This window comes from Danio rerio, chromosome 4 (assembly GCF_052040795.2).
Source record: "Danio rerio strain M-AB ecotype USA chromosome 4, GRCz13ab, whole genome shotgun sequence".
Lineage (NCBI taxonomy): Eukaryota > Metazoa > Chordata > Actinopteri > Cypriniformes > Danionidae > Danio > Danio rerio.
In genome coordinates this window covers 5,026,437-5,039,172 of record NC_141024.2, presented here as the reverse complement: position 1 = coordinate 5,039,172, position 12,736 = coordinate 5,026,437, and the positions used below count along the sequence as shown (strand labels likewise).

General features: G+C 39.7%; 1 protein-coding gene across 16 annotated transcripts in view; it reads left to right on the top strand.

Moving 5' to 3' along the window:
- Nucleotides 1-12,736, top strand: part of dgki (diacylglycerol kinase, iota) — a 92,001-nt gene that overhangs the window by 33,679 nt on the left and 45,586 nt on the right. For 4 of the 16 annotated variants that reach the window (XM_087247860.1, XM_087247856.1, XM_087247859.1 and 1 more), the window contains exon 1: nucleotides 7,595-7,882. The exons of 8 other annotated variants lie outside the window; for them this stretch is intronic. In XM_087247860.1, the coding sequence (XP_087103986.1) occupies nucleotides 7,788-7,882 (95 nt within the window). In that variant the 5' untranslated portion in view covers nucleotides 7,595-7,787. Of the gene's footprint in view, nucleotides 1-7,479; nucleotides 7,883-12,736 lie in introns of those variants that run through there. 4 more of the 16 variants (XM_087247858.1, XM_087247853.1, XM_087247857.1 and 1 more) reach the window with 3 other exon arrangements.

Genomic DNA, 12,736 nt, shown 5'->3' with positions numbered 1-12,736 from the left:
CTGAATATTCTGTATTTATTTCCGATAAAACATTCAGTCCACTGAGGGAAACACCCATATATAATAGGATCTGCCCACGGATATGTCCACCTTCATCTTACTTCCATTTCTTCCTCATGATCCGGTCACAAGTGTGATGTATGTGCTGAGTTTGCGTGTGTGTGTGTGTTTGTGTGTAGTTTTCCTGGCATTGTCAGCGGCTTTGTGTGTCAGGCTGCAGTGACAGAGCTCAGGGGCAAATAAGAGAAACGTGTCTCCATCCGGCACACACATGAACACAGTCACAACAACAACATCACACACACATATAAAGACTAAAAGTCCCTGACCTGAGGTGAATTCTGCCGCAACACATACAACACTGAGTGACTAACACGTTTATTCAGAAAACATTAGCGTAGATGTAATGGTTTAGAAACTACATTCTTGCCCTGGGACAGAAAGAGTCAAAGCAGCTTGCAGAGTTTGGAAATGTTGAACTGTGCCAGGTTTATTGCTGATATTAGCACTTTGTTTCGAGAGGAATATGTGTGTTTGTAGCATACAGAATCACTAGAGCCAGCTGGAAGATTTTACAAGCAATTATTCATTGACCACAGTAGACCAAAAGAGAGGTCCTTTCAAAACATTGAATTAGTCGATACGTTTTTCCAATTTGACAAAGTCTTTGAGTATACGGATGATTGTTTGTTTTTATTGGTTTTAAGTTAATTCAATTAGTCTTTATTTATATAGCGCTTTTACAATGTACATTTTGTCATGGCAGTTTAAAGGGTCACGAAACACCAAACATGTTTTGAGCCGTTGACAGTCGAATATGTGTCCTACACTGCTAAAAACTCTATTAGGACACATATAGACCTTTTTCATGGATGCTGCATGGGGGGCACCATAGAGACCAGCGTCTTCCGGTAGAATGCTAAAAACTTCCGTTTACAGTGTGTACAACTGGTAATTTGCGCTCCGAAAATGGGTTTCAATAACGTTTTTAATGGATAACAGAGTGTTTTTGTGACACACCACTGAGAAATGTGTCTGTTAAAGCCGTTATAATCTGTCACATGTGGTTCAAGCGCGTCAGAAATACGAGAAAAACGTTCTCCTAGTTCACGTGTCTGCCGTCAGAAATACAGTGTGTGTGTGTGCGTTCCCGGCCTGTCAGCTGTTAGCTCAGCGGCTCTTTAACACACACACACACACACACACACACAGAGAGAGAGAGAGAGAGAGAGAAAGAGAGAGAGAGAGCAAACCAGAGTACTGGCATGAAACTTAACAGGTATGAAAGTCGTGCAATTTACAAAAATGACCAATAAAAGTCTGTTATTGATCCTCTGCTGGCTGATTTGCTGTTCATTCATCCTCACATATCATGTGAGGAGTCATATCTTCAGTTAAATGTTTTAAAGACAAAAGATATGATCGTGGATTTTAGGAAGGCTGCTCACTCACAGGTGAGCACTTCCATTAAAAATCAGACTGTGGAAAGTGTGCAATCATATAAATACCTTGGCACAATTATTGACTCTAAACTTTCCTTTGATGAGAATTGTGCAGCAGTGTGTAAAAAGGGGCACCAGCGACTATTTTGCTTGAGAAAGTTCAATTATTTCCATATCGATAAACAGATGATGAATCTATTTTATCACGCCTTTCTTGAATCCGTTTTATCCTTTGCTCTGGTGTCATGGTTTGGAAATCTTTCTGTCAAGAATAAAAATTCACTAAATCAAATAGTTAAGTGGTCCAGTAAGCTGACCGGGGTGTCACTAGCCAATCTAGAAGCTGTGTACACTAGGCAGCTAAAGAGAATTACAAATTCAATTTTAAATGACACTGCTCATCCCCTACATTCAGAGTTTCAGCTCCTTCCCTCCGGTCGTAGGTTTCTAGTATTAAGCTGTAAAACGAAACGTAACAAAAATAGTTTTATACCAGCAGCCATTAGACATTTAAATAAGACTTAAGCAGAGATGTTTCAGTGACCTGTATATTTTAAATCATTTTAAATATTTACTTGGGGGAGGGGGGTGGACACTTAAAGTGATTATTTATTTATTCTTTATGTTTATGTTTTATGTCCTAATGCGCATTTGTTGTTGTTACTGTGTGAGTTGCTTTGTGTGGCACTGTTGTAAGATGAGGACTCTTGACTGCAAATCAAATCTACCTTCGGGTATAAATAAAGTAACCTAACCTATTCTAATCGCGAGCCGTTTGTGTTTTATTTCGTGTGTTGTTTTTACCACGGTTTGTGTTTTTCCGTCATTTCGAAATGACACTAGCCTATATTTTCACTTTGTCACCGTTATTAAATCAGTGTGTCAGTGGCACAGTACAGGCTACGTATGTGTGTCAAACATTTTGGTGAATTACATTTGTTTGGGCTGATTATATATTTGAAATAAAGAGAAAATGTTGACTTTAGCGATGACGAGGCTTCATTTTAACTGCAGATGATGCCGTCTGACAACGAGGGGGAAACGCCTCACAGCTGCTGTTTTCCATCCTATTAGATCGCATTTCTTTAAATGATCAGTCCAGGAGATGGCGCTGATGGACAACAGTATTAGTTCAAAGAGGATAAAAGCAGGTAAAATAGACTAAAACTATCGTTTCAAAGCTGTCCAAATGTGACTGTTTACACGCATCAGCTGCCGACCGGAAATTCTTCGCATTCTCCTTGCGCATACACGCAAAGCATAATGGGTAATTTTGCGTTCCAAGAAAAATTGTGAAATTTGGTTGTTTTTGCGTTATTTTGAGCAAATTCGTATTTCCGGTTTGAAACTAATTTTTGAAGCTGCGTCACGGCCATGAGATCTTAGCGTGTATTCCAGCATGTAGACTGGACGTCTGTGCCTGGGAGTTCCTTATTACAACACTGAGTGTGCTGCATTCATTCATGAGTAAGACTTGGTTCAAACCAATCAGCACGCTCTATTGTGTATGCGGCATGCATAACTTCATTAATATGCATGATAGCTTCGATGACTGTTACAATGTTCAGATGGCAGAGAGACGCCACGTTGTGTTGCCAAAACAAGCATCCAGTGGTGCTTTTATAACTTGCTCAAGTAAAGGTTTTGTTTTCATTTTCCCTCTTTGAGAGCGCAGCTGGACTCACGTGTGGATTACAGTGCATGAGACGCGTGACAACAATACGTGTCTAAGGAATATTTTTTTACCCGAGAGCTTTTTTAAGACGTTTGTGTTTTACCGTCATGCTTTAAAAAAAATCTGTAGTCCCTAATAATAACTCCTGTATCGTAATCCCACAACATTCTGACACTCAGTGACACTGGAATACCCTGTCAGAAAAGTCTAGTAGCTGGGAATGAGCTATTTACAGTGTCTGCTATAATGTTAATGTTGATTTTGTGTGAATAGATGAATATGGCCAGACTGTAAATGCACAGTACAGTTACGAGCTCGTTAGATCATTATGATAACATAATATCATGGCCTTTAGTGATTTCCTGGTGATAAATACCAAAAAATAATGCAACTGGAATAACTACCGCAGTCGCCGTTGTCGATCTTATATGAAGCAGGAGCTCACGATGACATCTGATGAAGTGTGCAGGTGTTGTAGTGGTGTCCTATTTCTTAGGGGTTCATTTTGAAGCCCTTTGTCTTCACACTCTGTTTCAAGGGCCAAGGGGAAGGGTTACAAAATTGGGATTGGGAAAATGCAAAAATGAAATGCTATAAAGGAAGCTAGCAGTTTTATAAACAAACACAGAAACAAACATGCAAAGCATATAAGTGTTTCTAACAACATCCCTAGTGCACTAAGACAGGAGGAGTGTGTCCTACAGGTGGTTTGTCAAGCCCACTCAAGCACCACACCATTACGTGATGCATTGTGTGTTTGCTTTACTATTAAGGTAGGTCTTTAATCTAGTTTTGAACTGAGGGAGTGTGTCTAAGCCTCCCTCCCTGGCTATTCCAGAGTTGAGGAGCCATAAAAAAGAAGGCTCAACCTCCTTTAGTAGACTTTGCCATTCTGTACTACCAGAAACCCTGAATTTTGAGATCTTAAAGAGCAGGTTTACTTAAGTCCTTGAGTATAAAGGTGATTATTTGTTTAATATTGGTTTTCAAGGGCACTACTGTGCAAAAAAGGTCGATTGAACCCAAGAAGGAAGATGTTATGTATAAAAGTATGACTGCACATTACATCCAAAAATATATATGATCACAAAAAAATAGTGTATGCAATATCCATATAGGAGAGAGGTGCATTTAATTATATTTATCTTGTGAATACATAAATGTTTTGTAGCTAGAAATATGATTATCACAATACCTGACAAAAATATTGCATGTTCTACCCAGGAGGATTGTTGTTGTTTTTATGGCCATGTATAACATGTTCAAAATCGAACACTTATGCATAGAAAGACTCTTGGGACTTCAACGAACTGTTAATTTGTTAACCAGATAACAAGACGTGTCCTAAAACACGCAGTGCTGTCAATGTGCTGTGTGATATGCTTATCTAGAATGTTCTGTATTGCTTCTTGATACACACTTGCGTTCTTCTGTTCTTCGTGTTGTTATCAGGCTACTGCTGGCTGGCTTTAGATAAAAGCACAGAGATTGAATTAGCGCTAATCACCGATCTGCCCAAGATTCCTCAGGCTCGGGGGTCTCGCGGGAACTGCGCGTATGTGTTGTTTTGTTACACTTATTACCTTTGGCACATCTTTTTTCTCTCACTTAGAATGCTGAGTCTCAGATCTTAATCTCTCGAGCAAAAAAGGGAGGCATGAGAAAAAAGGTTTGTGTCAAGGACGACCTGCTCTGTTGAGAACGAGGAGAGGAAGAAAAGATTGTGCTTTGGAGACGCCTGTAGCCTTGAGGAAGTTGGTAATGGTAGAGAAGCTGTCCTTCAAGAGCATGATCGCCAGGGCCCCACGGGCAGGAAGAATTACAGCAAACACACTGACCCAGTTAGAGAGCCACAAGGAGAAACTGAGGGAAGCAGAAGTGTTAGAGGAAAAAAGAGAGAGAGAGAGAGTGTTACAAGATCAGAGAGTCTCTTCTTGTAAGCAATTCCGACTGATTGCTTCCAGATCTTTCAGGTCACTTGATTGGCATCACTTGCGAAAAGACAGATATTAGACTTGTTTTGCAATTCAGTTCATATTTTTATTTCATGTTTATTTCTATAGTGCTTTCACAATGTAGATTGTGTCAAAGCAGCTTAACAAAGAAGTTGAAACTGCTTCAGTCTAGTTTTCAGAGTTGAAGTTCAGTTCAGTGTAATGTAAATGTCACTTCTGAAAGCCCAAACACTGCAAAGCAAATCCAACGACAAGTCCCAAACCGAGCAAGCCAGTGGCGACAGTAGCGAGGCACAACAAAAAAAAAAAAACCTAGGCTAGCCCATGGGATCAATGCGAAGACTCATCTGGGACTGGGGTCTTTCAGTAATCAGTCTCTCAAGTCCAGCGATCACAAGTCTAATCAAGAAAGAACTTGCTGAAGACTTGCTGAGAATTCAATTCGAACCCTCTTCTATTTAGATTTCAAGACTTCTAATTGCATGTTAGGTAGTGTTGTCATAATACTGAAATTTCTGTACCAATCGGTACCAATCGATTCCCTGTTGACATTAAAGCACCGTTTAGCTCATTCTTAAACACCATTGATTGGCCATTGTGTTCACGTGCTCAACAGAAATGACTGTGATTGGCCATGAAGATCATCAGTTCCCTACTCTTCACATTTGTTTGCCGAGTGCAAACACAGATACAAAAACATTGGAGCCTTTCAAAGCTGTGAATATCAGACCTTCACGGCCAGTCACAGTCATTTCTGTTGAGCATGTGAACACACTGGCCAATCAGTGTTGTTTTAAGAATGAGCTTAAATGCGGGAAATGGGCGTTTTTAAAATTTTAGTACCAATTGGTACCAAATTCCAAGACTAAGATTAGTGTTAGGTATTAACAGTGTGGGTTTACTAATTAAATAAACCTATATTAAACATATGAAATATTTTAGGTTTTTTATGTCAGTTCGGCAATGGTCCTTTAATAAAAGTGAAGATGATTTTAATCAGTTTGAAGACCGCCACTTTAGTAGAAAGTTGGTCTTCTGGAACACCAATAATCCTTACAATATTTCAACGAAATCTGGCTTCCAAATCTTTACACTTTTCTTCTAGTTTTACCACAGTAACCGAACGAAAGTCAACCTTTTCATGTAGCACAGTGAGATCATCCAAACATTAACAGTAGAAAGAGAATGTTCCATATCCTTCACCATACTTTTCTGTGTCGACATTTCGTTTTGAAACGATACCATCATGTAAGAGAATTCCACAATCACAGCTTGAAGTTACCTACCACAGACCGTAGTTCAGAGGAAAATATTTCTGCCAGATCCTGGCATAGTGACTAGATTATTTTAGTTTTAAGACTCTGAATTTCGCCTGAAGCAGTATCGAGCTCAGTCCGTTAACCCCACGTTGGCTCTATTACGTTCTTCCGAGGATGAGTTAGCTGCTGCAGGCCGCTGTTGCGATAGCTTTGCGTTAGCTCTTTTATTGCCTTAACTTTTCATCTTTGTTGCACAGGATTAGTTTAAAATGAACTCTGTTAATGTAATAATGTAATAAAATGTGCATTAAACAAAAAATGGCAAATTCTGCAGGACCTCCTAGCGAATATAGCTCACCTAACCGAAAGTCCGCGAAGACAGTTTCAAACTGTGTTTGGACTGTAGGGGAAGCCGGAGCATTCATTCATTCATTCATTTTCTTGTCGGCTTAGTACCTTTATTAATCCGGGGTTGTCATAGCGGAATGAACCGCCAACTTATCCAGCACGTTTCCTTCCAGCCGCAACCCATCTCTTGGAAACATCCACACACACACTCATACACTACGGACAATTTAGCCTACCCAATTCACCATTACCGCATATCTTTGGACTGTGGGGGAAACCAGAGCACCCGTAGAAAACCCAGGCCAGGACAGGAAGGACATGCAAACTCTGCACAGAAATGCCAACTGACCCAGCTGGGACACAATCCAGCGACCTTCTTGCTGTGAGGTGACAGTGCTAACCATTGAGCCACCGTGCCACCCAAAAACAAGTTTTGTTATATCCAATTTTTCTCAACTTTTGGCATTGATGAAAGATTTGCGCCTTTTGAATTCGACTTTAAGAACTAAAAGCTACTCACAAAAACCTGTACATCATTCACCCGTCGAGGTCACCAATTTAGGTCACATCCTGTTTAGTCACTAGAATGGGACTCCAGTCAGTCCTAGCAAAGTCCGTCAAATACTCAGTCAGACTGACGGGTCACTGGATAAAGTGTCCCTTTGTAACAAGTCGCCCGTGGATTGTCTTGCAGGAGGTCAACTTGGGTTTCATAATAGACCTTAAAATAGCTCCGGGTGCTAGACGTGGGGCTGACCTTGTGGTTTGGTTGTCCGGTGGTAATGATGGCGTTGATGATTGTGAGAGATTCTGGTCTGTCTCTGGTGACAGGACAGGATCTGACACCCCGTACACGCCTCCAGGATCTCAGGTGTCCTCCGTCAGGTCTCAACTATCTGATGATCTCAGCGCCTCATTGGCAGCGGGACGAGTGGGAGGGTGTGTGTTTTAGGCATGCTTTTGCTCTTGGAGGCAGCCATGTGTAACAGTGATGTCAGCCTAGCATGCACCAGTGGAAGTACCTGTGCAATTTCGGATGCCGCTGGAGGAGAGTTAGGAGTCCAAAGTTAGAAAAGGAGGACACCGGTAGAGAAGGGGAAATGGAAGGATGATCAGGGCCCAGAAAACATTAGAGGAGAAGCGAGTATGCGGGAAAGGGCGCAAGCGGAAGGTGACCTGGTATCACAGGCTTCTGGGCTACAGGTTAGTGGTGATCAGCTCCACGGGGCTTCCCAGAGGCCAGGGTATTTCTGAAGTATTTTGAAAGATCTATTCCAAGGATTGAAAGTCAGGAAGTATCATATGTTTTTGGTCCAATCAAGGAATATTAGGGATCCTTGTCATTTTAAAACTTCTATTCCAGACATTGAAAGTCAATGAGTTTTGGTCCAATGATAGGCATTGAAAGTCATGCAGTTTTATATATTTATTTGGACGTTTCATGGAATATTAGGGATTCTTGGGTCACACTTTATTTTGATGGTCCGATTGTTTAATTTAAGTTACATTGCATCTATGCCAACTAATTTACATTTGATTATAAGTAGACTGTTATGTTAGGGTTAGTGTAAGTTGTTATGTACTTGAAAAGTTTCTTATAGTCAGTTAAATGTCTGTTTAGCAGCAATATCAACAGATATTAAGCAGACAGTCTACTAATATTCAAATGGACCATCAAAATAAAGTTTTATTGATTCTTGTTATTTAACAAGATCTATTGCAGGCAAAAGTCAAGGAGTTTAGTATATATTTTTTGTCTAAGTCATGGGATATTAGGGATTCTTGTTTTTAAAAATGTAGTTTTTGTATTGACCTCATTCTTCACATACGAGCGGAAGCAGCTATTGGACTCTTTTGGCTTGAGACTTCCGGTCTCTGTCACTTTCGTTGATTTTCAGACGTTAAAAACCGCTTTTTTGTTGCAAACTGCATTTTCTCAATATATTATTCTACGTTTTATGTCTAGTCATGGACATGCTTGTTTGTAGAGCAAGAAGTTTGACCTTTTATTATTCCTAGTAATTTCTCCCAGGCAAATCGGAAGTTCTAATACAATCGCAAAAACGAGAGAACTTCCGCATCGCAGAATAAAGTCAATAAATGTTTATGGGTGTTTGAAACACTGTCATCGAAAGTTGGAGAGTTTTATAAATTTGTATGTGGAATATTAGGGATTCTTGTCATTTTAAAAGGTATATTGCAGGCATTAAATTCAAGGAGTTTAGTATATTTTTTTGTCCAAGTCGTGGGATATTAGGGTTTCTTGTTTTTAAAAATGTAGTTTTTGTATTGACCTCATTCTTCACATACGAGCGGAAGCAGCTATTGGACTCTTTTGGCTTGAGACTTCTGGTCTCTGTCACTTTCGTTGATTTTCAGACGTTAAAAACCGCTTTTTGTTGCAAACTGACATTTTCTCAATATATTATTCTACGTTTTATGTCTAGTCATGGACATGCTTGTTTGTAGAGCAAGAAGTTTCACCTTTTATTATTCCTAGTAATTTCTCCCAGGCAAATCGGAAGTTTTAATACAATCGCAAAAACGAGAGAACTTTCGCATCGCAGAATAAAGTCAATAAATGTTTATGGGTGTTTGAAACACTGTCATCGAAAGTTGGAGAGTTTTATAAATTTATATATGGAATATTAGGGATTCTTGTCATTTTAAAAGGTATATTGCAGGCATTAAATTCAAGGAGTTTAGTATATTTTTTTGTCCAAGTCGTGGGATATTAGGGTTTCTTGTTTTTAAAAATGTAGTTTTTGTATTGACCTCATTCTTCACATACGAGCGGAAGCAGCCATTGGACTCTTTTTGGCTTGAGACTTCCGGTCTCTTTCACTTTCGTTGATTTTCAGACGTTAAAAACCGCTTTTTTGTTGCAAACTGACATTTTCTCAATATATTATTCTACGTTTTATGTCTAGTCATGGACATGCTTGTTTGTAGAGCAAGAAGTTTGACCTTTTATTATTCCTAGTAATTTCTCCCAGGCAAATCGGAAGTTCTAATACAATCGCAAAAACGAGAGAACTTCCGTATCGCAGAATAAAGTCAATAAATGTTTATGGGTGTTTGAAACACTGTCATCGAAAGTTGGAGAGTTTTATAAATTTGTATGTGGAATATTAGGGATTCTTGTCATTTTAAAAGGTATATTGCAGGCATTAAATTCAAGGAGTTTAGTATATTTTTTTGTCCAAGTCGTGGGATATTAGGGTTTCTTGTTTTTAAAAATGTAGTTTTTGTATTGACCTCATTCTTCACATACGAGCGGAAGCAGCTATTGGACTCTTTTGGCTTGAGACTTCTGGTCTCTGTCACTTTCGTTGATTTTCAGACGTTAAAAACCGCTTTTTGTTGCAAACTGACATTTTCTCAATATATTATTCTACATTTTATGTCTAGTCATGGACATGCTTGTTTGTAGAGCAAGAAGTTTCACCTTTTATTATTCCTAGTAATTTCTCCCAGGCAAATCGGAAGTTTTAATACAATCGCAAAAACGAGAGAACTTCCGCATCGCAGAATAAAGTCAATAAATGTTTATGGGTGTTTGAAACACTGTCATCGAAAGTTGGAGAGTTTTATAAATTTATATATGGAATATTAGGGATTCTTGTCATTTTAAAAGGTATATTGCAGGCATTAAAAGTTGGGGAGTTTAGTATGTATATATTTTTGTCATTCATAGGATTAGGGATTCTTGTTTGTCATTTTAAATTTTACTTCCCGTTTGTCAAAACTTGGTTTGTCTATACCATTTTTTATATAAGTGTGTAAATGAGGGAATTTATGGGTGTTTCCCAGTGCTGGGCTGGCGTTTGAAGGGCATTTGTCACATAAAACATATGCTAGAGTAATTGGTGGTTCATTCCGCTGTTCGAGACTAAGCCGAAGAATAGTGTGTAAGTGTTTCACGTGATCTGCCTGCCTGTCCGCATTTATTGTGTATGGCCAAAGTGCTTTATAATTATGAGGGGGTCTCTCCACACCACCACCAGTGTGCAGAATCCACTTGGATGATGCGACGGCAGCCACAGGACAAAGGCTCGAGTGCGCTCAGCACACACCAGCTATTGGTGGAAAGGAGAGACAGTGATAAAGCCAGTTTGGTGGATAGGTTAGGACACCGGGGTTACACCCTTGCTCTTTTAGAAGTGCCATGGGATTGTTAATAACCTCAGTTTAACATCTGAAAGACAGCGCTCACTGACCGTATAGTGTCCTCTTCACTATACAGGGGCATTAGGACTCACACAGACCGCAGGTTGAGCGCCCTCTGCTGGCCTCTTTAACACCACTTCCAATAGCAACCTAGTTTTCCTATGTGGTACTGATCAGGCTCAGCCCTGCTCAGCCTCAGCGAGTAACCGGTCTTGGGCTGCAGGGTGATATGGTTATGGTTAAATGCTATTTAAAATAAAGCAATACAGATGGCTCAAAAGGAATGTGAAAATCTGGCCAAAATTTAAAAATGTATGCTCCTCTAAACTTGGCTTGGTTTTGCATTTAAATTCAGCCATGACAGAAATTCTTTAAGCGACTCCTCAACACCAATCATGGAAATTCAGCTTTATACTCGGTGGAAGTCAGGCGAAAGTCATGCAATCTGACATCTTAAAGTAAGTACTCCACTTTTTTTCTCTCTCTCACTCTTTTATTGAGATGGAGAGTGGGCGGCGCAGAGATGATATCATAGCCGTGTGTATGTGGGTTGACACCTGACTTAAAGCGTGGAGGGAGTTTTCAGCCCACGCACAACTAACGAAACCTAATTGGCCGAGACAATGGGAGCGGGGACAGAGATTATGATGCTGACAACAAGATTTAAGACTTAAATACACCAACGGTGGCGTGTGTTGGACTGTTGCCATGACTACGCAGGAGGGATGGTATTACTGCAGGGTATCGTAGGAGGGAGGGATGGAGTCAAATTGAACACGTATCCCCTAGATCCACACTTGTAAACCCTCTGGACTTCTAATGCAATATGATGTATGTTGTATGGACAAAATAAGAAGATGGGGCTGCTCAATATATTGTTTCTACATTGATATCCCAATGTGTGCATTCACAATAGTTACACTGCAGGATTGCTAATGTGACCAATTGATTTATGGCTACACATTGCAGTGACTCCACAATGTTACCAAAATGTTATCCTTTGCATGCGTTTTTAAAGCTCATGTAAGCATTTTAAGCCAGTTTAATGTATTCGGGCGCAATAAATTACAATGCTTGTAACTTTTAAGAAAGATTCATTGAATTTATGTACACTTCCTGAGGAAAGTCTTGTCGTTGATCCCAGTTGTAAGAGCACCAAATAATAACTTGACTTCTAGTTGATGATTTGGTAAAGTGGCAGAAGGTCGATTGTTCAGATGAATCACCTGTTGAACTGCATCCCAATCATCCCAAATACTGCAGAAAACTTACTGGAACCAACATGGACCCAAGATTCTCACAGATATCAGTCAAGTTTGGTGAAGGAAACATCATGGTTTGGGGTTACATTCAGTATGGGGGCGTGCGAGAGATCTGCAGAGTGAACGGCAACATTATCAGCCTGAGGGATCAAGACTTTTGTGCTGCCCGTTACATTACAAACCACAGCAGAGGGCAAATTCTTAAGCAGGATAGCGCTCCTTCTCATACTTCAGCCTCCACATCAAAGCTCCTAAAGCAAAGAAGGTCAAGGTGCTCCAGGATTGGCCAGCCCAGTCACCAGACATGAACATTATTGAGCATTTTTTCACATTTAAACTTTTCCAAACCATGGGATGCCATGAAAATATCATCCCATGCCTAAACCAATATTATTTACTGTCATCATGGCAAAGATAAAATAAATCAGTTTTTAGAAATGTATTATTAAAACTATTATGTTTAGAAATGTGCTCAATAAAAATATGCAGGGGTGTTAATAATTTAACTTCAACTATATATAGTTATTAGGGTATGGGTGGCTTATATCATGCTATGAGATTGTAGTCCCTCATCTCTTTGGATAAACAGGCACTGGGCATGGCAACATTAATATTGTCCGATGGT